The following is a 23,334-nucleotide window of genomic DNA, read 5'->3' as shown; positions in this document are numbered from 1 at the left end:
AATCCTATTTCCATGGGTGTTACATTTCCTCCATGAAGATAAGTAACTATTGCGCCCCCACGTCTGCTTGATGAAGCGGACAGTACAACAACGCCTGCGCTACAGCTCTGCTTCCAGGAATTTCACAGCTCCGTGACGTCAAAGCAGGACCCTTACTGCAGAAGCAGAGCGCCCAATAATATAGGAAGCTTCAGTAGCCTTTACGTATGTGAACGCCCTGCAGCTAGTTACGTGATGCGTCTGGTGAGAGCGCCCGCTACCTACGTCCCTACTGAATCTATCATCGGCCCCCGGTGACCGGCCAGCTTGACAGGTGGCGTCATATATAACAGGCGATAAACACGCCCTCACAACGTTAGGCAACAGGAACAGCCCACAACTTCTTCCAAACAATTGGCTTATATTGACCACACCCCTCCCTGCTGATTTGTCAGCTATCCAATTGCACTCTGTGATGTAAATGGCGGCTGCACGTTACCGACGATTTCTGAAATTATGTGAGGAATGGCCGGTAGACGAGACCAGGCGGGGTCGGGACCTAGGCGCTTTCCTGAGGCAGCGGGTGGTTCAGGCTTTCAAGGAGGGGGAGAACACTCAGGTGCGTGTCTGACGTCGTGACCCAGCAGGGGTCATTACGAACACGTGACTGTCACGGGCAGCTAGGGGGCGCACACAGTATCAACGTCGCAAGGGCTGTGATATGAGGTTGTGCCGTATTGATGTTGGTAGAAGCGCATCTGTTTACAGGCTTTTCCTAGCCCAGCGCAATTGAATGGATACACTACTGTGTTACATCTGTATAACAGCCAATGGCCAGTCCCCTGTCATGCTCTGTTTCTGCTCCCTCATATGAATGGGGGTTTCTGATACCAATGCTCCGCCATCACAAATCGCTGCATTCGCATAAATCAGATTGATTTTTAGTAGAAGCCATTTTGCCCCGTGTGAAGCCATGCTGAGATGTCTATAGGGCAGAACTGAACTCACACTTGGTGATGGGAAGTCCGGCTCTTCTTAACAAGCTGGATCATTAGGCTCTGCCCACTTAGAGCTGGCTCCTGAACGGCTCACTATCCACCAGCCAGTACCCCATGCCACACCACTTTTAACCCAATTTTAGCAGGTGAAAGGGGCGTGGGGTGCCGATTAGGGATGGGCTCCTGTCGCTTACATGAAAGAACGGCCTCTTAGAGCTGATTATTTCATGAACGACCCATCACTACCTCTCTCGAAAGGGTTGTTCTGTGGTGCCCTTGAGAGGGCACGTTCACACGATGCGTGGCTCGCGTTTTTGACCTATTCCAAATTGCTAAAACGTAATGTAAGCTCAGCATGTGATCATGATTCAAGCCATTGGAGTTGTGTGCAACTTCATGGGGATCATTTTATTTTTATTCAGGACATTTGTGCGTGTCTAATTTTTTTTTTTTCCACTATTCTCGATTTTGGAGTTAAAAATACCACGCTTTCTAAAGCTTTTCCTACGCCTGATAAGGCCTGGAGTTTATTTGTGACTTTTTAACAACAATTTGCACCAAAATTGCATTTTTTCTCTCATACCATTACATCTGAATTTTAAAGATCTATCAGACGCATCTATGGCACCATTTTTCAAATCTTCCCTATATTATGGTTATCTTTTCTCGTTGTTTTCTCGTCACACTTGTACTTGTACACGTGTACTTCAAATTAGTTTAAACATTTGGATAATCTTTTGTGTTTAGTTATGAAAAAAAATGGAAGTTTGGCAACATTTTTTAAAAATTCAATTTTATTTTCAAAGTTCTAAATTTTCTACTTTTGAAGCAGATGTGGTCATAGCACCCAAATTAATTTCCCAAATGTCTGCTTTATGTTGTCATGATTTTTTAAAGGACACCTGTCATCAGGACACTATTTCTGTCACCTCTACCTGTTGGAGCAGCTCACAAGGATCCCATCACTGCCTTTATCTAGTCAATTTATACATTAATCATTGTAAAATCATCTTTTCCTTATTATGTAAATGAGGCTGGTCACATGGTCAGAGGCAGTGGTGTCACTACTGTTACCCCTCCCCTCTCCTCCCCCTGCTAATGTCTGTGTGTAATGTATAGTAAAGCATTGCTAGTGTCTTTGCTTTATCTGCTGACATGCTGTCCATCCATACACATGTGTGAGACACAGACATCAGCTACACATGAATCTGATATGTTCTGCCATAACATGGCTGCCTGGTAAACATCTATGTTGGGCCTTAAATCAAATCTCTCCTCTAAATTGGCGGCCAGAGCACTTCTATTCTGGTTGAGGGAGATGGAAACCCATATTCAAGAAGGTACTCCTAGGGCTTCCATAATGGAGAGCCTGCCATTATTAAAATCTAGCACTGCCTTCCTAGCCGATGCCGCAGAAGAACGAGTATGGTTTTTGGCAACGGAAAGTGCTTTGGATGATGCTTCTAGAAAAGCGAAGCAATGGGGTGGCAACATCCGCTCTGAGGCCAAGCTTTGGAGTATTCCATTTGTAGGCGACTTTGTGTTTGTGCTGGAACTTGATCTTATCTTCGAAAAGGCCTCAGATAAAAAGAAGCAATTTCCAGAAAACAAGCATGGAGCCAAGAAATCTTTTGGTGGCCTCAGGTTCTCTAAGGACTCCTTTCAGGACAAAGGGCTTCTGGAGCTACCACAAGGGAGGAAAAGGTAGGGGATTGCTCTTGTCCTGTCCAGCTGACAGAAGCCGGAAACGGCGACACCAGGGTGGGTGGCTGAGAAACTTCTCAGACGAAATCTTGTGTGAAAAAGGATCTCCTGTGGTGACTTAGACCAGAGAACATAAAGGACATCTAAAATGAAGGATTGTAAAACAATCCTGACACTGACATACTGGTGTGTGCCCCCTCTGACTGGATCTGCTCTTCTTTTAGATTCTTATGCCCTGGTTTTTAAATAAAAAAAATGCTATAAAAATTATGCAAATGAGCCTGAGGGGCTCCAGGCTGCATTAACATCTATGGAGCCCAGAGTCCCTTAAGCTCATTTACATGATATTAAGAAGCCTTTTTTCCTGTAAAAAGCAGGACATAAGCTAAAATAAGAGCAGATCCTGCCAGAGTGCCAGTATGTCAGTGTGCTTAGTTTTGCAATCCTTGATTCTGGTGGTTGATGTTCTTTAAGGAAAGGAGTGACTTAGCTCAACCTTCCTTCCATTGTAATAAAGACTGCTGCAAGCATTACGGGTTGGAGAGCAGTCTTTCCTTCACATCTTGCCCAGGGATTCTGCTCTGTAGACCAGTCCATGGAAAATTTGAACCGCAGAGAGATAGGAGCCGTCTGGGAGGCCTTAAGAACAACAACTCCTTACTTGGCAGACAATCATATCCATATTCTGTACGACAACCCCTCGACAGTATTGACAGCGAGGAACCAGATCTTCAGCTTTATCTTCCCTAACTCGTACCATATTCTCTTGGGCAGAAAGAATTGTGCTTTCAATATGAGCAACTCACCTCGGGGGAGACCTAAATATGCAAGCAGATTTTCTGAGCCGTGTATACATTCAACCAAATGAATGGTGCCTAAATCAGATGATCTTTCTCCACATAACCAGTATTTGGGGTTCACCAGAGGTAGACCTCTTCGCCACAAGAAAAAACTCAAAGTGCCCTATTTTTTTTTTTTTTAACTCTTTTTAACACCTGGACGCATTTAGCCACATATGAGACAAGCCTCTCTTGTATGCCTCGTTTAACATGTGGAGGAGTAGATAGGAGGGGGCGTTCGAGCTGGGATATATGATAGTTGATTTATGGGGATGTAACAGAAACCATTTTTAGTTAAAAGAAGGGTTTCAGCTTTAGCTAAGAGAACCTGCCACTAGCTGTATTTGTAAAGATGTGGTGACCGGTTCCCTTTTGGTCTGTGCGTCCATTGAAGCTAGAACTTTGCTGCATCTGGTAGTATTGTGCATCTCATCCAATATATTTTAAATACAATGGAAAACAAAGAACATGATGCATAGAAAGTGCATGTGTTTATTTTGATGTGACAAGAAAATATGTGTCACTACCCAGTGAGCTACTTGAGACTGGCAAAAGAACAAAAACCAGAGCATCATATCCAGGCAGCTATGTTTATCTGATCTTTAGAACAATCATCGGATATGTCATAGCGATCTTGTTAGCCAGGGGGCTGTGGTAACCCTTACAAGTGACTGACGTTTTCTCTTCCAGTAGGGTTTTGGTACTATACCACTGTTTGATATATCGGCTTGTCTGCAATGCTCAATTTATTGCACATTCTCGTCCATAAAAATGCTTGTATAGAGGAGAAAAAATGTGATTCATTTATGGGACAATTTGTGTTCTCGTTCTCCTTTGACATTGGCTATTTCTTCAGATATATTTGTACTCCGGGTTTGTTAAATGGACAGCTATTGTGCAGCACTTGTAGTTTTCTTCTTTAAAGATGTTATATTCTCATTTATGGCAAAAAATTGTCGGGTGAAATATATAATTGCATAATGCAGATGGTTTTGGTGAAAAGACAGAAATAATAATTGATGTAAAGTGTCTGTGTGTATATTTAGTGGCAGAGCCGCATTTACATCTAGCAGACCCCTTCATTGCTCTCTGCCTAAGCATGACCTAATAAAGTTGGCCCTTCGAGGTCACACTCCTCAATTCATCATGGAAGCACTAAAGTTCATCCTTGTATTCATAACTGTGCATTGCTGGCTACTTATTCACAGAAACACTAACTGTGGCCCTTAAAGAATCATTAAGGTAAAACCCTGAGGTTATGGCTACATGTTGAAATGACCTTAGGTGGTGTTTCATCTCGCCATTCATTCGGGGTCTGGTCTCACAAAGCACAGTACGATGCGCATATAGATCGAGCCATAACATCAAATTGTATAGGTTGCCATGTATGGCGTGCATCCGGCATTGATGCTAGCCGTGATCTTCCCTCTGTTTATTAAAGCTGGGTTAACACCCATGCCACTCCTGATGTGCCCCCTTTCTACCTCCAATCCTCAGCTGACATCATTGATGACATCAGTGAGGGCATTAACACCCGGAGGCACAACATGGTCAGGTACATCAATTAGAGGCGTTTTTGGTACTCTGAATACTGTTACTAAGTACTAAGTTTATTATTTTTATATAATATAACTATATTTATAAGTGCAAGCTGATTTGGAGCTTTTTCAGCACAGAAATTGTGCTGAAATACTCAGCTTACACTTCAGTATAAAGCGTTATTATGTGAGGGGTAAAATTCTAGTGATGGGTCTTCTTTAACCCCTTAAGACTTTTCGTTCATTTCTCTGTCCTGCAAAAATGTATAACTTTGGCTTTTCAGTATACATCGCTGTATGAGGGCTTATTTCTTCATAACAAATTGCACTTCGCAGTGATAGTATTTATTATTCCATGCCAAATGCGTGGAAATCTGTGAAAAACTCATTTGCACCATTTTCTTGTGGCCTTGGTTTTAAGACTTTCATAGTGCACTCCAAATAACACCTCTACTTTGTTTTTTGGTTCAGTATAATCTCGGGGATACAATATTTATGCAGGTTTTATTGTGTTTTAATACATTTTTAAAAAATGTAAAACCTTTGTGTAAAAATTTTTTTTCATTGTTGATGCTAATGAACTTTTTCATACTTGGGTGTAAAGAACTGTGTAAGGTGTCATTTCTTTTTGTAAGATGAGGTGACTTTTTCATTGCTACCATTTTGAGGACTGTACAACCTTTTGATAAAATGACAGAAGTATGACAGAATATGGGGATTTTCACACTATCTATTACATTGTACAAATGTGCATTGTAATAGATCTGCCTGAACAAGACTGCTCAAACATCATCTCTCCCCAATTACCTCACAGGGAGCAACAATCAAATTAAAGATGGGAGTGCCCACACGCTGGTATATAAAGTGCTAGCACCAATTGCAGGTGTTAGTGGTGGGTGTTTGCTGCAATATACTGCAAACCCCATGTCTGTATGACAAGGGGTTACTCCGTGAGCCCTCTTTATACATCCTTACCGCTCCATGACATACAGGTACGTCGTAGAGTGTTGATTAGTTAAATTCTTTTCAATACCTATTGCATGTGTTTTGATAGAAACACTTATTAGTTTGGCCGAGCCCCGTCCACATACATTTGCATTGCTTTTCTAAACACAATGCTAATACAAGATGTAAATGCAGCCTTGTACAGATTTAGACAGCATTTTCACATTCTATTTGTAGGAATGTTTATCCTGTATTCTCTCACTAGCCTTTAGCATTGGGTGGTTATTTATAATTCAGGGGTATTGATAGACCTTGGTCTGAGCCCTTATTTGTTTTAGATTATGTTCTCTCTTTTACATGTACTTGTCTTTTATGGATTTTAACATTTGTTCATCAATAAAACTTACATTTTTGTCTTATATTTGTGGTTGTCTGTTTCCATGTATTTGTGTTGTATGCATTTGTGGAAACTATAGCTCTGTTGTGAACCCCCTTTTTTGTATATAAGTGTTACGTTGGATATGTAAGTCAGGCTGTTCAGCAAATGCTATCACTCTCATCCCAGAAAAGTGAGGGAAGGAAGAATGCAGAAAACGGAGAAGACAGAGACTTCATCTTATGTATCAGGTTCTGTTCTGATCCTATTCCCTTCTCTTCACTGACCCAACTATAGCCTTGTCAAAGCCTAGAAAGAAGTTGGTGGTGTGCACGGTAGGCTGGGGTTACAGAGGGATAATAAGAGGGTTACAGAAAGAATATTAAAAAAATGTTAAGTGGTTAGGTTGCATAAAAAAATAGGTAACTTACTGCTCCCTTATCTTTAGGCATTGGCTTGGAGAAAAGGGGTATTCTAGATGGTATTTAGATGAATGTACCTACAGACGTTTTGAAATAATTCATACAGAATAGGGATACAAAATGATTATTCTGTACAAAGTTTTCAAGTGTTCGCCCCATTGTGGTGTTTTCAGAATATCCCTAAACTTATTTTAGTCAAGGCAATCCACTTTATCCCATCCCATTTAAGTTCTCTTTGACCTACAGAATACATAGAAGGCATTGATGCTGGCTGTACACCCATACAGTAAATTTATAGTATGGGGTTATTGTGAACTCTGCATGGTACCATCTTTTTTTACTTTCTTGCATTTCTTCATGATCACAGTACTACATTCTTGTTTGGTACAGCAGGGAAAAGTACATCAGCCGGTCACTTTAATAATTAATACAATTTGTTCCGTGTGCTTTTTCTTCATTGTAATAAATGCTTCTTACTGGAATTGCCTGTCACTGTATATAGCGGTTGCAATGTGTCTACTCCTGCAGTGTTGAGCAGTACATATAGCTTTGCAATAATGTTTTTTATTATAATTCTGCAGATTCAAGATCCAGAAGGCTGTGACCAAATGTATGAGAGCCTCAATAGGCTAAACGGCAACTATTACAGAGAAAAGGTATTCAATTACTTATGGTTTAGTCTAATAACATGTCGGCATTAAAGTTATTTAATGATATGCTCTGAAAAATTGAAGATTTTTTTTAATTGAGTTGCTTTATTTATGTCCTGGTTTCCAACCACTATAAGCATTAAAAACTGTTTTAGTTATATCTTATTTACCATTGAGGTGACAGATTGGGTGAAAATTGCTAGAGATGGGCGAATCGTTTCAAAGAAAGTGGAATTCGATACAAATTTCACTGAAAATTCGATTCATCACGAACCCAAAGTTTTGTGGGGTTTTCCCTTTGCTAAATGGGCGGGAGCACAACGTGTTGCATGGGGCAGAGAACTCTGGGAAGGATAAAGGAACACCCTCAATGACATCTGCAGTCCCGTAAGCCAATCAGTGACCGGCAGGCTTATGTGATGTCACACAGCCCTATAAAAACCAGCCATTTTCAATCTCGGCATTTCACACTGCATGTGCTGTCTGTAGCGTCTAGCCATTGTTAGTGTACTGTGCTGTAGAGATTTCTGCTCCAATCCTAGGGTGTACGTTTAGGGGGATCTGTATACCCCAAATAGCAGTTGTTTTAGTTACTAAATCCAATAGGAAGAAATCGTTTTCATATCCACACTGCTGCTGCAGTGATTTGTGGACCACACTCAGAGTGTGTGTTTTGGGGCATCTGTATAACACAAGCTACAATATTTTTTTTGTTGCTAAAGTTGAGAGCAAGAAATACGTGTCACATCTACCTACTTTATAGAGTGATTTCTGCTTCTCTCCCAGGGTGTGCGTTGTGGAGTATCTTTATAACGCAAATTCCCATACTTTTTGTGTTGCTAAAGTTGAGAGCAACAAATACGTGTCAAATCCACGTAGTTGATTAACCACTAACCACTATGTCAGACAGAAAGGTGGCAGGTGGAGCAGACAGAGGTTGCAGCACAGTAAGGGGACATTGCAGAAGGGGTGACTCTGTGAGGCTAGAACTGCCATTGTCATCTAGCGGCAGTGTGTCGATCAACAACCCAATTCCTCAAATATAACATATGGCAACCCTAGATACAGATTCATCAGATACAACAATTAGTTGGCATGGCCCAGGATCAGGTCAGCCGTCCTCGCCTGTCCTCAACCAGCCTCTGTCCTGTTCATTTTCCTCAGCCAGAGAGCTACTAGGTGGTCTGGGCTCAGCGCCACTATTCAGCGAGGACGAAGTGTTTAAAGGACACCTGTCATCAGGTCTCTGTCACTATTTCTGTCACTACTACCTGTTAGAGCAGCTCACAAGGATCCCATCCCAGCCTTTATCTAGTCAATTCATACATTAATCATTGTAAGATCATCTTTTCTTTATTATCTAATGAGCCTGGTCACATGGTCAGAGGCAGTGGTGTCACTACTGTTACCCCTCCCCTCTGCTCCCCCTGCTCATGTCTGGGTGTAATGTATAGTAAAGCATTGCTAGTGTGTGTGCTGCATCTGCTGACATGCTCTCCCTCCTATAACACATGTGAGAGACATCAGCTACACAAGTACCTGACATGTTCTGCTATAACATGGCTGCAGCCTGGAGCTGTTGTATCTTTCCTATACACACACACAGGCTGCAGGGGGTGTGGCCACCAGCACATGGAGCAGCCATTACATTTCAGCAGCTGTCAGTCAAGCACTGGGGTTGTATCTGTGCCTCCCACTCATGAATAAGGTGGACAGCTTGAATATGCTAATGACTCATTGGACATCTCACAGGTCATTTGCATACAGCTTTAGGAGCTCATTGCTTAGGTTTACAGGCCTGTACAGGGACAATGAAGGGATAGAGGCAATGCTCTCTAATGGCAGTTTATGAAAATATATTTAGTTTAGGGGGGTTATTTTGCATGACGGGTTCTCTTTAAGGACAGTCAGCAGCTGCTTGGCAGTGAAGAGATGGGGCAGACATCCTCTGCTTCGTGCAGTAGGCAGGCCTTGCATACTGACACCGTTGAGGAGAGTAGCAGTGACAGGGAAACGCAAATTGACGAAGAGACTGTCAGCTTGCACGTCAAGCAGTGGTGCAGGCAGCAAGTCGCTACTGTGGCTGTGAGTCAGCAGGGTGGCAGCAGTGTGAGGACAGGAGCCAAACGGCCGCGGGGTACAAACACTGCTTCGGAGGTCCAAGTAAGTAGTGGTACAGGGGCTTAGCGAGGCAGCGGCGTTAGTAGTCACTCAGCGCGAGTGTTGGCAGTGTGGCAGAGTGTTGGCACTAAAATCACCACCTCGGCGGTGTAGCAGTTTTTCCCTTACGTCCCCCATGACGGCCCCACCTGGAGTATGACCCCTTGACCTCTGTGGGGACAGGAAGCAGAGAAGGTTAAAAGCCCCACCCCTACATCCACACTCCAGTGTCTTCCTGTCCCCACACAGGGCAGGGAGCAGAGAGAGTTCTCTCCTCACGTTCCTCCTCCAGGTGGGGCTGTGGGGGGGGGGGGGGTTTGACCGCCGTACAGGCACGGGTACCCTACCAGTCCTGGACCTCGCTTCGGCACATCGTGCGTCCTCCCTGGTACCTGAAGGGACTGTTGCTCCGGCTCTACCCCCGACTCTGATGAGTACCAGGGCAGCACGCTTGAGACTCCGGTCTCGTGCCTCGACGGTGTTGACAGGAGTTGCACCGGAAATGACTCTCCCCGCTGGTCATGTGCTCCACGTGGTGACGACTTCCGGTCGCAACGGAAGTGACGCACTGCTACTCTGCTGAGGGGTAAGTTCAAATACAACAGACCGCAGGTAGTCACTCTGCATCTGAGGTCTACTAAGCAGCGATTGCTTGCTCGAGGAGCCTGACTAAGGAGTCGATCCCCCAACCTGCAGCGCAAGGTATTTGGGCATATTGATAATTCAGCGGGGTAAGCCTTGATATTTACCAGTTGTGTTATGTGTAGGTCTTATGGAGGTTTCTGTCTTTCCTTGTGACATCCTTTCCATGGAGACTTCTGTGTCAGAACCCCTATCGACGGCTCCTGTAAGTGCCCATGTGTATTAGGGGTAGGGGCTCTAGATATTGTATAAATATCTCTATCCCCTTATATAAAACAATCTCTCCTTCTCTTGGTAGGAGCCTAAAGAGAAGGAGAGAGTTGGGAGCAAGGAGCTCCCTAAAGAATCTGAGAAGAAAAAGTCCTCTTCTTGTAAATGTAATATGTGCTATGCAAAGCTCATTCCAGCCTATAAGAAGCCTGTGTGTAAAGACTGTCTGGATAATCTCTTGAAAGAAGAGACATCAGGATTTATGGACGAAATACGTTCCTTTATTAAAGGGGAAGTACAGACGTCAGTTGCCACCTCCATAGCTTCTCTCCACTCCCAGGGTCCGCCACCTAAGAGACCTTTGATGTGCATTGCAGAATCTAAACCTGATTCAGATGGGGAGTCATCCCTTAGAGATTCCTTAGAATTGGATCCTCCTACCTCTAGCTCTTCCTCTAAAATGGAATCCAGATACCTTTTTTCTTCTGAGGACTTGGATCAACTATTAAAGACAATTCGTGATACTTTAAAAATTGAGGAGGTAGAAGAATCTAAGTCTATCCAAGACAAACTGTTTGGTATTCTCAGAGGTCCAAAAAGAAGAGTGTTTCACCCTTAAGCAGCTGATTCAAGAGGAATGGAGGGATCCAGAAAGGAAGGTGTCAGTTTCTAAGGAGTTCAGAAACCGTCTTCGGTTTGATGAAGGGGAAACAAGGTTTCGGAATACTTTACCTAAAGTGGATATCCAAGTTACCAAATTAACAAAGCGCACGGACTTACCCTTTGAGGATTCTATTCAACTAAAGGATCCAATGGATAGAAAAGCGGACAGCCTGCTCAAGAAAGTCTGGGGGACCACCATGCTGAATTTAAAAGCAAACGTAGCTACAACATCTATAGCACGAACCATGTACTTCTGGTTGTCTTAACTAGAGAATCACATTAAAAGTGGAACCCCTAGAGAACTTCTCCTGGACACACTACCTACCCTAAAATCCGCAACTGCCTTCATTGCTGACGCTTCAGGTGAATCGGTGAGATTTACGGCCAAAGAAAGCGCCTTATCAGTGGCCGCTAGACGTTCCCTATGGTTAAGACAATGGGGAGCTGATGGAAGATCAAAATCTAAGTTATGTAGCACCCCCTTTGTAGGCGAGTTTGTATTTGGACCTGAACTGGATTCTACCCTAGAAAAGGCGGCAGATAAAAAGAAGGGGTTCCTGGATATCAAAAATGTACCTAAGAAACAGCCCTTTCAGGATTATAAAGATCGGAGAAGTTCCTACAGAGGAAAAGGAAAGCAGAGCCGCTGGAGTTTTCAAAAGGGTGGAAAAGCTAGAGGCTTCCTTCTCAGCTCAAGTAATACTGCACCCTTCAGGAAACAATGACGCCAGGGTAGGAGGAAGGCTTCTTCGGTTTTATGCTCAGTGGTCCAGCATAACATCAAACCCTTGGATCCTGGACATAATAAGAAGAGGATACAAATTAGAACTCACCTCCCTTCCTCCTCGCAAATTCAACCTGACCAATCTCCCCTCCCAGGAGACTTCAGTATTGATATTTCAGGAAGTTCAAAAACTCCTTCTGTTGGATGTAATTTCCCCGGTTCCCAGAGGAAAATGGGGGAATGGCCACTTCTCTCCTCTTTTTCTTATCCAGAAGCCCAACGGGACGCACAGAATGATTTGCAACCTCAGGCAGCTAAACCTACATCTTCAGTACCACAGATTCAAGATGGAGTCGGTAAGATCAGCAACAACTCTAATACATCAGGGAGCATACATGTGCTTGATTGACCTAAAAGATGCGTACTACCATGTGCCGATTTATCTGCCTTCACAGAAGTTCCTGAGGTTTGCGATTCTCTCACCGGAAGGGGAACATCTCTACATTCAGTACAAGGCCCTTCCATTTGGAATATCATCTGCCCCGAGAATCTTTTCCAAAATAATTATAGAAATGATTGCATTCTTGAGAACCCAGCAGGTCCTAGTAGTTCCTTATCTGGACGATTTACCTATTATAGCAAAGACACGGGAGGAACTGATCCTTCACAGGAATCAGACATTGTGGAGACTGGGCTGGATTATAAATTGGGAGAAGTCCTCTCTGGATCCAGGCACAAGCATCAATTTCCTGGGGATACTCCTGGATTCCATCATTCAGAGAGCCTTTCTTCCAGAAGAAAAGAGAACGCCTCATGCTTCAGGTAAAAGATTTTCTGAGGAAACAAAGATGCTCAATAAGAGAGGCCATGAGACTTCTGGGGCAACTCACAGCATGTATCCAGTGTGTCCAGTGGGCACAGAATCATACAAGGGTAATACAAGGCTGGATCCTCCAGGCTTGGGACAGAGACCATCTCATCAGCATAACCCCAGCAGTCAGAACAGCTCTATCTTGGTGGATCAACCCAGCTCACCTAGAGAAAGGGATACCATGGCATCCTTGGCCACTTACTATAGTTCAGACCGACGCAAGCAAGAAGGGCTGGGGAGCAAATGTGGCAGGCGCCTATTTTCAGGGGAATTGGCCTCCTTACTTTCAGAAGATGTCCTCGAATTATCAAGAATTAAGAGCAGTCCTGGAAGGCATGAAGGCGGCATGTCATTTGCTAAAGGGCCTTCACGTGAAGATCCTATCTCCAACATCAAGGAGGAACAAGATCCCCAGATCTTATGGACCTCTCGGCAGAAATCTTCTTTTGGGCAGAAATGAATATAGCCTCTTTGCCCCTTAGATGGACTGCGGATAAAGACAATCTGATTGCAGACTTTCTGAGCAGAAGGAACTACATCAGAACGAGTGGTGCCTGAATCAAGAAGTGTTCTGCCATCTGACCCAAATGTGGGGTGTGCCAGTAGGGGACCTCTTCGCCACCAGAGAAAACTCAAAAGCGAAGTATTTTTACTCTCTGACTCTTACAGAGGCACTGTCCCAGATGGATGCATTCAGCCATAGGTGGGATGCACACCTATCCTACGCATTTCCCCCTCTGAAAATAGCCAGAGTTATACAGAAAATTCAGAGGGACAGAGCCAGAACGATCCTGATTGTCCCCTTCTGGCCCAAAAAGAGCTGGTTTCCTCTTTTGAAGAAGATGGCTCTAGCAGAACCCATTCTGCTACCCGACTGAAGAGATCTTTTATTCCAGGGTCCACTGGTCCATCCAAACCCTCAGGGTCTCAGTCTCTCAGCATGGATCCTGAAAGGAGACTCTTAAGAACTAAAGGGCTATCAGAAAAGGTAATATCTACCTTACAGGCTAACAGGAAACCAGTCACTTCAGCCATATATCTAAAAATATGGGAGAAATGTGTGTCCTTCTGTGGATCTATCCCCCCTGACCAATCCTCTCCAAATCTCTTACAGATCCTGGGTTTCTTGCAGGCTGGATTCAACAAGGGATTAAAAACCAGTACCCTTAAAGTGCAAATTGCAGCCTTAAGTGTCTTCTAAGACTCCTCATTAGCAGACCATAGATGGATAAAAAGGTTTGTGAAAGCTACTAACAGAATTAGACCACCAATTAAGATGTCTGTAGCTCCTTGGGACTTGTCTTTAGTTCTAAACTTTCTGACAGGTCCTCAGTTTGAACCACTTGATTCCATATTTATTAGGAACTTAACACTCAAAACAGCTTATCTAATAGCAGTCACTACGGCTAGAAGAGTTGGGGAGATTCGGGCATTATCTTTATGGAACCTTATTGTTTGATTACTGATGACAGGATCACACTAACCTTAGACCCAAAGTTTATTCCAAAGGTCTGCACAGCCTTCCATCGCAACCAAGAGGTGGTCTTGCCCTCTTTCTGCCAGAACCCAAAAAATCCTAAGGAGGTCCTGTGGCACTCTCTAGATGTAAGAAGAACAGTTCTCAGGTACATTAAAACTACCAAAAGCTGGCGTAAGGACTATAACATCCTTCTCCAATTTCAAGGAAAGAACAAGGGCAGGAAAGCCTCCAAGGCCTCTATAGCCAGATGGCTAAAGACAGTGATTAAAGAAGCTTATGAGGCTCTTGATAGATCATCCCCAGAATCAGTGACAGCGCATTCAACCAGAGCAATGGCAGCACCCTGGGCTGAAAAGAGAGGAGCTTCGATTGAACAAATATGCAAAGCAGCTACCTGGTCCTCACCTCTGACCTTTGCTAAACACTATAGACTGGATATTCCAAACCAATCTGACCTCTCCTTCGGGAGAAAAATATTCCAAGCTGTAGTCCCTCCCTAAAAAATATGTTCATCTGGTATATCTCTAGGTGGGGCCGTCATGGGGGACGTAAGGAGAAAAAGTGAATTAGTCTTACCGGTAATTCCATTTCCTTTAGTCCACCATGACGGTCCATATATTTTCCCTCCCTATTATTTTGCTTATATTGTTTACTTGATATTGTATGTGAAGTAACAGGCAATAAATCTGGTTGCATCCAAGCCGGTGTAGTTATTGGAAGACACTGGAGTGTGGATGCAGGGGTGGGGCTTTTAACCTTATCTGCTTCCTGTCCCCACAGAGGTCAAGGGGTCATCCTCCAGGTGGGGCCGCCATGGTGGACTAAAGGAAATGGAATTACCGGTAAGACTAATTCACTTTTTTGTTAAGACACCAGAGGAGCCAAACGTGTGTATATGTAGAATCTGCGGGCAGAAAGTGAAGAGTGGCCAGGGAACTAACATTGGCACCACGGCTCTGCGTCAACACATGCAGCATCATCATCCAATGGCTTGTGAGAAACGTGGAACAGATATGGAGGTCCATCCTGCCGCCGCAGCAACCACAGCACCAACCACAGCAGCAGAACCTAGTGGCAAACATGCCATTTCAGCCAGTCAAGGCTCCAGCACCTCTCCCAAAGGGAGCTGTTTGTCTTTGACATCTCCTGGTCCAGATGCTCCTGCTCCTCGCTACACATGGCGCCCGCAGTCGTTGAAAGAGGCGATTACAAAGAGACACCGGATGCCTCCAGCCATCCTAAGGTGCAGAAGCTGACCATGCTCTTGTTAAAGTACAAGTACTGCAGTCTCTCCCTTACCAAGTCGTGGACTCTGCACCCTTCAGAGAACTAATGGCTTGTGCGGAACCAAGGTGGAGAGTTCCAAGCCGCAATATATCCGCATATCCACGGATATGTGGAGCTGTAACTACGGTCAGGGCCAGTACATGTCCTTTACAGCCCACTGGGTGAATGTGCTTCCCGCCCAGCCACACCAACAACTTCAACAAGAGACTGCGCTTTCTCCTCCATGTTGTCAAACTGCTGCTCCTGCGCCATTGTCCGCCTCCTCCTTCTCCACCACTACCTCAGCCTCCACAAGTGCTGCTTCATCATACCACATGTGCAGGGCAGAGTGGTGTCACGCAGTTCTACAACTGGTTTGCCTGGGCGAACAAAGTCGCACAGGGGAGGAACTGCTCCGCGTCATGCAACAAGAAATTAATGTGTGGCTTTCTCTACGACAACTAAACATCGGATCCATGGTGACAGACAATGGGAGGAACATGGTGTCTGTGCAGCACCGTGGAGGGATGGCCCATGCGCCCTGTATGGCGCATTTGTTGAATCTGGTTATAAAGAGGTTCCTCAAGTCTTCCACCCATCTGCAAGACATTCTAAAAATGGCAGGAAACTCTTCATGCACTTCAGCCATTCTTACAAAGCCAAGCACACCCTCTTCGAGTTGCAGTGTCAGAATGGCCTACCCCAACATAGTCTGATATGCGATGTTTCCAGCCCTTGGAATTCCAGCCTCCATATGTTATACAGGTGGTCTGAACAGAGAAAAGCCATTGATGATTTTTTTGATGATGCAAGCGGACCGTAGTACTCCCCTGTGTAACTTTGATGTGAGCCACTGGCAGCACATGCACGACACCTGCCGTTTGCTCAGGCCCTTTAAAGAGGTCATGTTATTTGTCAGTCGCCAGGACTGCGGTTTGAATAACGTCATTCCACTGCTTCCTGGAACTGATGCAGCAAAATCTGTCTGGTCAGGGCACTGGAGAAGTGGAGACTACATCTCATGGCCACATGAGTCCGGTGGGGGCTGAATTGAAGGAGTAGGACATTGGAGAGCAGAGTCTGGTGAAATCAGTGGTTTTTCCACTCAGGTGACAAAGGAGCAGCAGGAGCATCCAGAGGAGGTAGAAGACGAGGCAGATGACCCAGAAGCACCGTGGCAGTATACAGTGGAGATGGAGGCCGGGAGTCCTTAAGAGTCACTTGCGCAGATGGCCTGCAGCATGCCGCTTTGCTTAACTAGTGACAGTCGAATAGTCAACATCTGGCATAGGGATGACTTTTGGCTCTCCACCCTCTTGGACCCTCGCTGCCGGTGAAAAATGGGTGACTTTTCCAGCTTTTGAGAGGGGGGAAAAATTGGCGTACTATAGAGAAATATTGTGCACACAGTTGGCCGCTGCCTATGTGTGCCATTGTCCATCCTCGGTCAGGTCTGACCGGGGGATTCTTGGCAGTCATCGCTTATGTACTACTGCCATGGCTGCTGTGGGGAGATTGGGGGGGTAAGAGCAGTAGCAGCTCCATTAGCAGCAGCTTAAGTCTGGATTCCTTAATGAGCAGCTTCCTTCACCCGCCTAACGAGGAGGGTAGCCGCCACCAGCAGCAACAGGACAAGGAGCAGACCCTGCACCAGAAGGTAGTGGCCTACTTGGACAGCACTTTACCACCTGAGGTAGAGGATCCCATGGACTACTGGGCAGCCAAACTTGATGCGTGGCCGCAACTTGCAGAGTTTGCAGTAGAGAAGCTGTCCTGCCCGGCCAGTAGTGTGGCATCAGAGCGGTGTTCAGTGCGGTGGGGGCCATCGTTACCCCAAGGAGAATCTGCTTGTCCACCCGTAATGTGTAGAGACTGACCATTGTCAAGATGAATCAGGCTTAGATCGGCTAGGATTTCAATTCGCCAATGCCTTATGCATCAGATGAGATTAGCCATGACGTCTCCCCCCCCCAAACGTTGAGAAATCAGTCTGGGTTCTAACTACCTGCCTCAGCCATTATTCTGCTGCTAGTTGATCCATCTGCCTCCTACCATCTTTACCAGGGACTGGAATTGTCTGCAACCTCCACACTATATCATTGTGCCTCTTCATTGGCTCCTGCTTCTGCCGCCACCTCCACTCTCTTTCATTGTGCCACTCTGTGGCTTTCCCTGTTGCTGCTGCCAACTGAACACTGTCTCCCTGGAACACCCTGTAATTTCCATAATGCTGTTTTCACCCTCCATCGCTCTATGACGTTGCCACTATGTTTAGTTGTCCCCTTCATTTCATCTGTCAGAAGGAATGAAAAGCCTCAGGATTGTTAGCAGTGGATACAGAACACAGAGGACATGCAAATATCCCATTTACTGGTCATCTCTGTTTTGGATCCACTCCTGTTTGTTTTTGGCTTTAGCAATACTGATCATGGATTATTGACCGATTGAAAGCGGACACCAACTGATGAAAAGAAGGGCAAAATGATCAGTGACTACAATTCAAATTTACTGCCGACACCCTTTTCACTCTTTTGGGGGGTTTCTACATGTATAAGTATTTAACAGAACAGGCTGTGTTGTAATCTATGGAATCATCTGTCAGCGTAAAGAGTGCACTCTTTGATGTTATAGTGGGATCTTGGTCCTCAGCTCAGTCCTTTCGAGCTGGCACAGACGTTACCTTGTCAGGCTGCGTTCCCCCTTTGCTTTTTTGGTGATGTTGGTCCCTGTAAGTGCCCATGGAATTGAAGAGTGAAGCGTTTCTAAGAGCGGCGACTGTCATGTGCGTGTCTTACTAAAACACAGCATTGTTTAAAGACCAAACCACGCTCCCTATGCATGTTAAGGCATAGGAAATACAAGTTTTTTAACATGATTCGTCATTATTTGATTCTGGTCTAATCAAATTTTTGAAAAAATTCGGCGAATCAGGACGAACAAAATTTTTACAAAACATGGCACGTGGCTTTTTTTTTTTTTTTTTTTAATGAATAGTTAAAGACGTCTACCTCCAGGATGAAGTATTATAAACCAAACACTCTGATATACTGGTGTGTGCCCCCTCTGGCAGAGTCTGTGTTTCTTTTAGCTTGGTATGCCCTTGTTTTTATTGAAAAGTTTTTAAAATTATGCAAATGAGCTGGAGGGACTCCGGACTCTGACGTCTCAGTTGCATAAAGTTTAGAACACTTTTTTTTTCTTTAAAAACAAGGGCATAACATGCTTAACCCCTTAACGCTGAAGCCACTTTTCACCTTCCTGACACGGACCATTTTTTAAAATCTGACATGTGGTTATAACTTTGGAACGCTTTAACATATTGTTTTTTCGTGACACATTGTACTTCATGTTGGTTGAGAAATTTAATCAATATGTTTAGTATTTATTTATGGAATAAATGGAAATTTGGCAAAAATTTTGAAAAAAACAATGTTTTCCAAATTCAAAATTTTCTACTTTTTGGAAAGTTGGTCATATCACTAAAATAACTTGATAACTAACATTTTCCATATGTCTGCTTTAACTTGGCATCATTTTTCAAAAATCTTTTCCTTTTTTTTAGGATGTTAGGAGGCTTATAACTTTAGGTGCAATTTTTCTGATTTTCACGAAAATCATCAAAACCTACTTTTGGAGGGTCAATTTAATTAGAAGTGACTTTATAAGGCCCACATGACAGGAAACCCCCACAAGTGACACCATGTTTGATTCAATTAGGCCCCAAAAGGGAAAAAAGGTGAAAATTTTCTCAAAAAAGTCACTTTTACCCCAAATTTTTGTAAGCCACAAGGGATAAAAGATGAAACAACCCCCATAAATGTGTAAAACTATTTCTCCTAAGCACAGAACTGCACCACTTTTGCATATAAAGTGTTGTATGGGTACGCAGTGAAGCTCAGAAGGGAAAGAGGGGCTTTGGCCTTTTAGAAGCAGATTTGACAATCATCCTTTACATGTGTCAGGATGCATTTGGAAAGCCCTAGTGGTACCAAAACAGAGGAGAACCCCAACAAGTGTCACCATTTTGGAAAGTGCACCCTTTGGAGAATTTAGCAAGGTGTAATATGTGTATTTTCCCCTACAGGTGTTTGCTTAAATTAGGTCCCGAAAAAGGAAAAAGATGAAAATTTTTCCAATAATTTTAACTTTTACGGCTAATTTTTGTATCCCATAAGGCATTAAAGATGAAACAACCCCAATAAATGTGTACTAGAATTTCTCCCGAGTATAAAATTGCCCTACACATGCAAATAAAATGTTGTATGGGTACGCAGTGAGGCTCAGAAGGGAAAGGGGGGCGTTGGCCTTTTTTGAAGCCAAATTTGACAGACATCCTTTACATGTGTCAGGATGCATTTGGAGAGCCAAGTGGTACCAAGACAGAGGGGAACCCCAACAAGTGTCACCATTTTGGAAAGCACACCCCTTAGAGAATTTAGCAAGGTGTAATATGTGTATTTGTCCGTAAAGGTGTTTGATTTCATTAGGACTTAAATAGGAAAAAGGTAAAAATTTTCCTATAAAGGTCATTTTACCCCTAATTTTTTATAGCCACAAGGGATAAAAAAAATGTAATAACCCCCCCAAAATGTGTAAACCTATTTCTCTCGAGTGTAGAAGTACCCCACATGTGTATATAAAATGTCGTATGGGCGCACAGTAAAAGGAAAGGGGGATGTTTGCCTTTTAGAAGCCAAATTTGACAGAAATGTTTGACATGCATTTGGAGAACCCTAGTGGTTTAAAACGGATAAGAATCCGAAAAGTGTCCCTAATTTTTGAATGCACACCCCTTAGAGAATTTTGCAATGTGTTATATATGTATTTGCCCCTACAGGTGAATGATCCAATTAGGCCCTAAACATTAAAAAGGTGAAAATTTTCCTATAAATGTCACTTTACCCCTAATTTTTGTAAGCCACAAGGGATAATATATGAAATAACCCCAAAAAAGGTGTAAAACTATTTCTCCCGAGTGTAGAAGTACCCCACATGTGCATATAAAATACTTTATGGGCGCACAGTAGAGGAAAAGAGGGATGTTTGTCTTTTAGAAGCCAAATTTGACAGAAATCCTTCACATGTGTCAGGATGCATTTGGAGAGCCCTAGTGGTACCAAAACAGAGGAAAACCTCTCCTTTTTGAAGGCGGGGAGTGAAAAATGAAAATGGGCCACGTCCCGAAGGGGTTAAAAGAAAAATATAACAAGCTTTTGGTAATAGATTCTCCAGATCAAACCTAATCAAGGGATTTATTCTGAGGGTCAATAACACATGCGTTTTCAAAGTCATCACAGCAACTGAGAAGAGGAGATTTGCCCAATTACATTGCTGTCAACATTGAGTTTACAAAGCGCATGCGTTGTGCTAACGCATTATGCTAACACAAGTGTATGATAACACTATGTTAATGCATGGGTTTTGTAAACACAATGTTGACATCAATGTAATTAGGCAAATCTCCTTTTCTGAACTGCTGTGATGTTTGAAAACGCGTGTTAACAGCATGTGTGAATGCAACCTGACTGTTATATTGGAGTTGGGAAGTAATTTGCATCTAGTAAATTTGTGTGTCTAACAGCAGTTTCAATAAACAACCTTGCTTTTCTCCTTTCATCCCCATGGTTAAAGTATCCACGTCTTCAAGATACAAGCTTTACAGAAATCACTGCAGATGAATATCAAATGGTGCTTGCAACTGGTAAGACTATGTAAATTCTGCATTTGTGGCTTTAGGAAGGGTTCATATATATAATATAATATTAAGTATTATAATATATTTCATTATAGTTTCTTGCATTATTTGTCTTCTCTTTTGGATAGGATGCCATTGCTTCCACACTTTGTAATAAATTTCAGCAATGGCACTCTGTTCTGCAAGTGTCCGAAGTAGTTAAAGGAAACCTACCATTTGATTTGATGCATTATGAACCAAACATACCTTAAAAAATGCTGTAGCTACACTGAGAAAACAATTGTAACATTCAGGACCTTGGGAAAGCTGGGTGAGGCTCGCTGCCTACACAAACACATTGCTTTTCATTATACATGGAGCTTAGTCAAGACATGACTAATCAACCTGAGCTGGATGACTCATGCACAGCTGCTGGGGGATGGTGCAGCCATTGATTATTCCGCCTTCAGGCACAACCCAGTAATTACATCATCCAGTGAAGCAGTGCATAACTAATGTGCTAAGAGAAGCACTGAGCCAGCACTAGAAGCAAGACAGCTTCATTATCATAATGTAATTTGTTTTATCAGCAAAACCACTTAGCACAGGGATTAAACAAGATATGATCCTGCATCAGTGTAGCTACAGCATTCTCAAGTTATGTTTGCTTCATAATGTATCAAATCAAGTGGTAGGTTTACATTGACCCCTTAACGCTCTGCACCGTAGCTCTACGGCGCAGAGGTAAAAGAGATGTATGAAGAGGGCTCACGGGCTGAGTCCTCTTCATACAAAGGTGGGGGTTTTTGCATTTTGCGCCGCCATCTTTAATGCGATCGCCGTGCCCCCGAACGTCATCGTTCAAATCACCCCCCTTTCCCTAGAACAGATATAAAACATAATAAACAGTAAAAATCGTTAGGTATCGCCGCGTGCCAAAATGCCCGATCTATCATAATATAAAAACGGTTATGGGCGGCGGTGACCTCCGAGGCGGGAAATGGCGCCCAAATGTCCGAAATGCGACTTTTACACCTTTTTACATAACATAAAAAATGAAATAAAAAAATGATCAAAATGTCGCACAGACCCCAAAATTGTAGCAATGAAAACGTCGCCTCATTTCGGAAAAAATGACCCTTCACACATCTCCGTGCGCCAAAGTATGAAAAAGTTATTAGCGTCAGAAGTTGGCAAAAAATTTTTTTTTTTGTACACATTCGTTTAATTTTTGAAAATGTATTAAAACACAATAAAACCTATATAAATTTGTTATCACCGCGATCACACCGAACCAAAGAATAAAGTAGGCGTGTTATTTGGAGCGAAGAGTGCAAGTCGTAAAAACTGAGCCCACAAGAACATGACAAATGTGCGGGTTTTTTTTTCAATTTTTCCACATTTGGAATTTTTTTTCAGCTTCGCAGTACACGGCATGTTAAAATAAATAACATTACGGGAAAGTAAAATTTGTTACGCACACAATAAGCCCTCATACAGGTCTGTACACGTAAAAATGAAAAAGTTATGGATTTTTGAAGTTGGAGAGCGAGAAATGAGCTGAAAAACCCTGCGTCCTTAAAGGGTTAAAGATGCTGTTGCTTAGCAGAACTCTCCTAAAATATTATATGCAAATTAATGTGAGACAAAAATATTTCCATTCTGTAAACATTGTTTACTGCTCCCAATGTGAATAAATGTTGTTTATACCAACAGATACTCTGAAACAGATGGATGAGATTAAAAAAGGAATGTGGAAGAGGCTTAAAGACAAGTTCAATACAAAATCCCCCCAGGATGAAGTGAAGGAGTAACCCCTATTGTCGTTATAGTCTACACCCTCCTTCCTGTTCAGATTTCATTTCCTCTCTATATGGCGTCTACCAATAAACAGACTTTACTTCCTATTATTTCCAAGTTTTTACTACTTGCTAATGTAGCTTCTATGTTTACTTCCAGTGAATCTGTCCATGGTCATGTGGTGGACATACAGGTACCTGAGCAATTATATCAGAGAGTAATCAGAGTCGTGTGATAATAATGGCTTGTGTACCTTCATGACATCACAAGACCACGAGCAGATAATAGGACAGCGACCAGAGATCTAGAAAACCGCGAGGAATTCATACAGAAAGTATATTGGAAAATTGTATAACTTTTCCTTACACAAACCATATCAGTTTTTGCTGAAAG

The 23,334-nt window shown here is 43.2% G+C and overlaps 1 protein-coding gene across 1 annotated transcript; it reads left to right on the top strand.

The window, feature by feature from the left end:
* The first annotated feature begins 349 nt into the window (after positions 1–349).
* On the top strand, positions 350–23,051 carry UQCC2 (ubiquinol-cytochrome c reductase complex assembly factor 2). The gene is made up of 4 exons (XM_072137169.1): positions 350–598; positions 7,383–7,457; positions 21,099–21,168; positions 22,858–23,051. Exons 1-4 carry the CDS (start codon positions 461–463, stop codon positions 22,953–22,955), a joined length of 381 nt encoding a protein of 126 aa, XP_071993270.1. The 5' UTR covers positions 350–460; the 3' UTR covers positions 22,956–23,051.
* The last annotated feature ends 283 nt before the right edge of the window (positions 23,052–23,334 follow it).

Source organism: Engystomops pustulosus, chromosome 2, assembly GCF_040894005.1.
Source record: "Engystomops pustulosus chromosome 2, aEngPut4.maternal, whole genome shotgun sequence".
Taxonomy (NCBI): Eukaryota; Metazoa; Chordata; class Amphibia; order Anura; family Leptodactylidae; genus Engystomops; species Engystomops pustulosus.
Note: the sequence above shows the minus strand (reverse complement) of the source record. Positions and strands in the feature narration are given on the sequence as shown.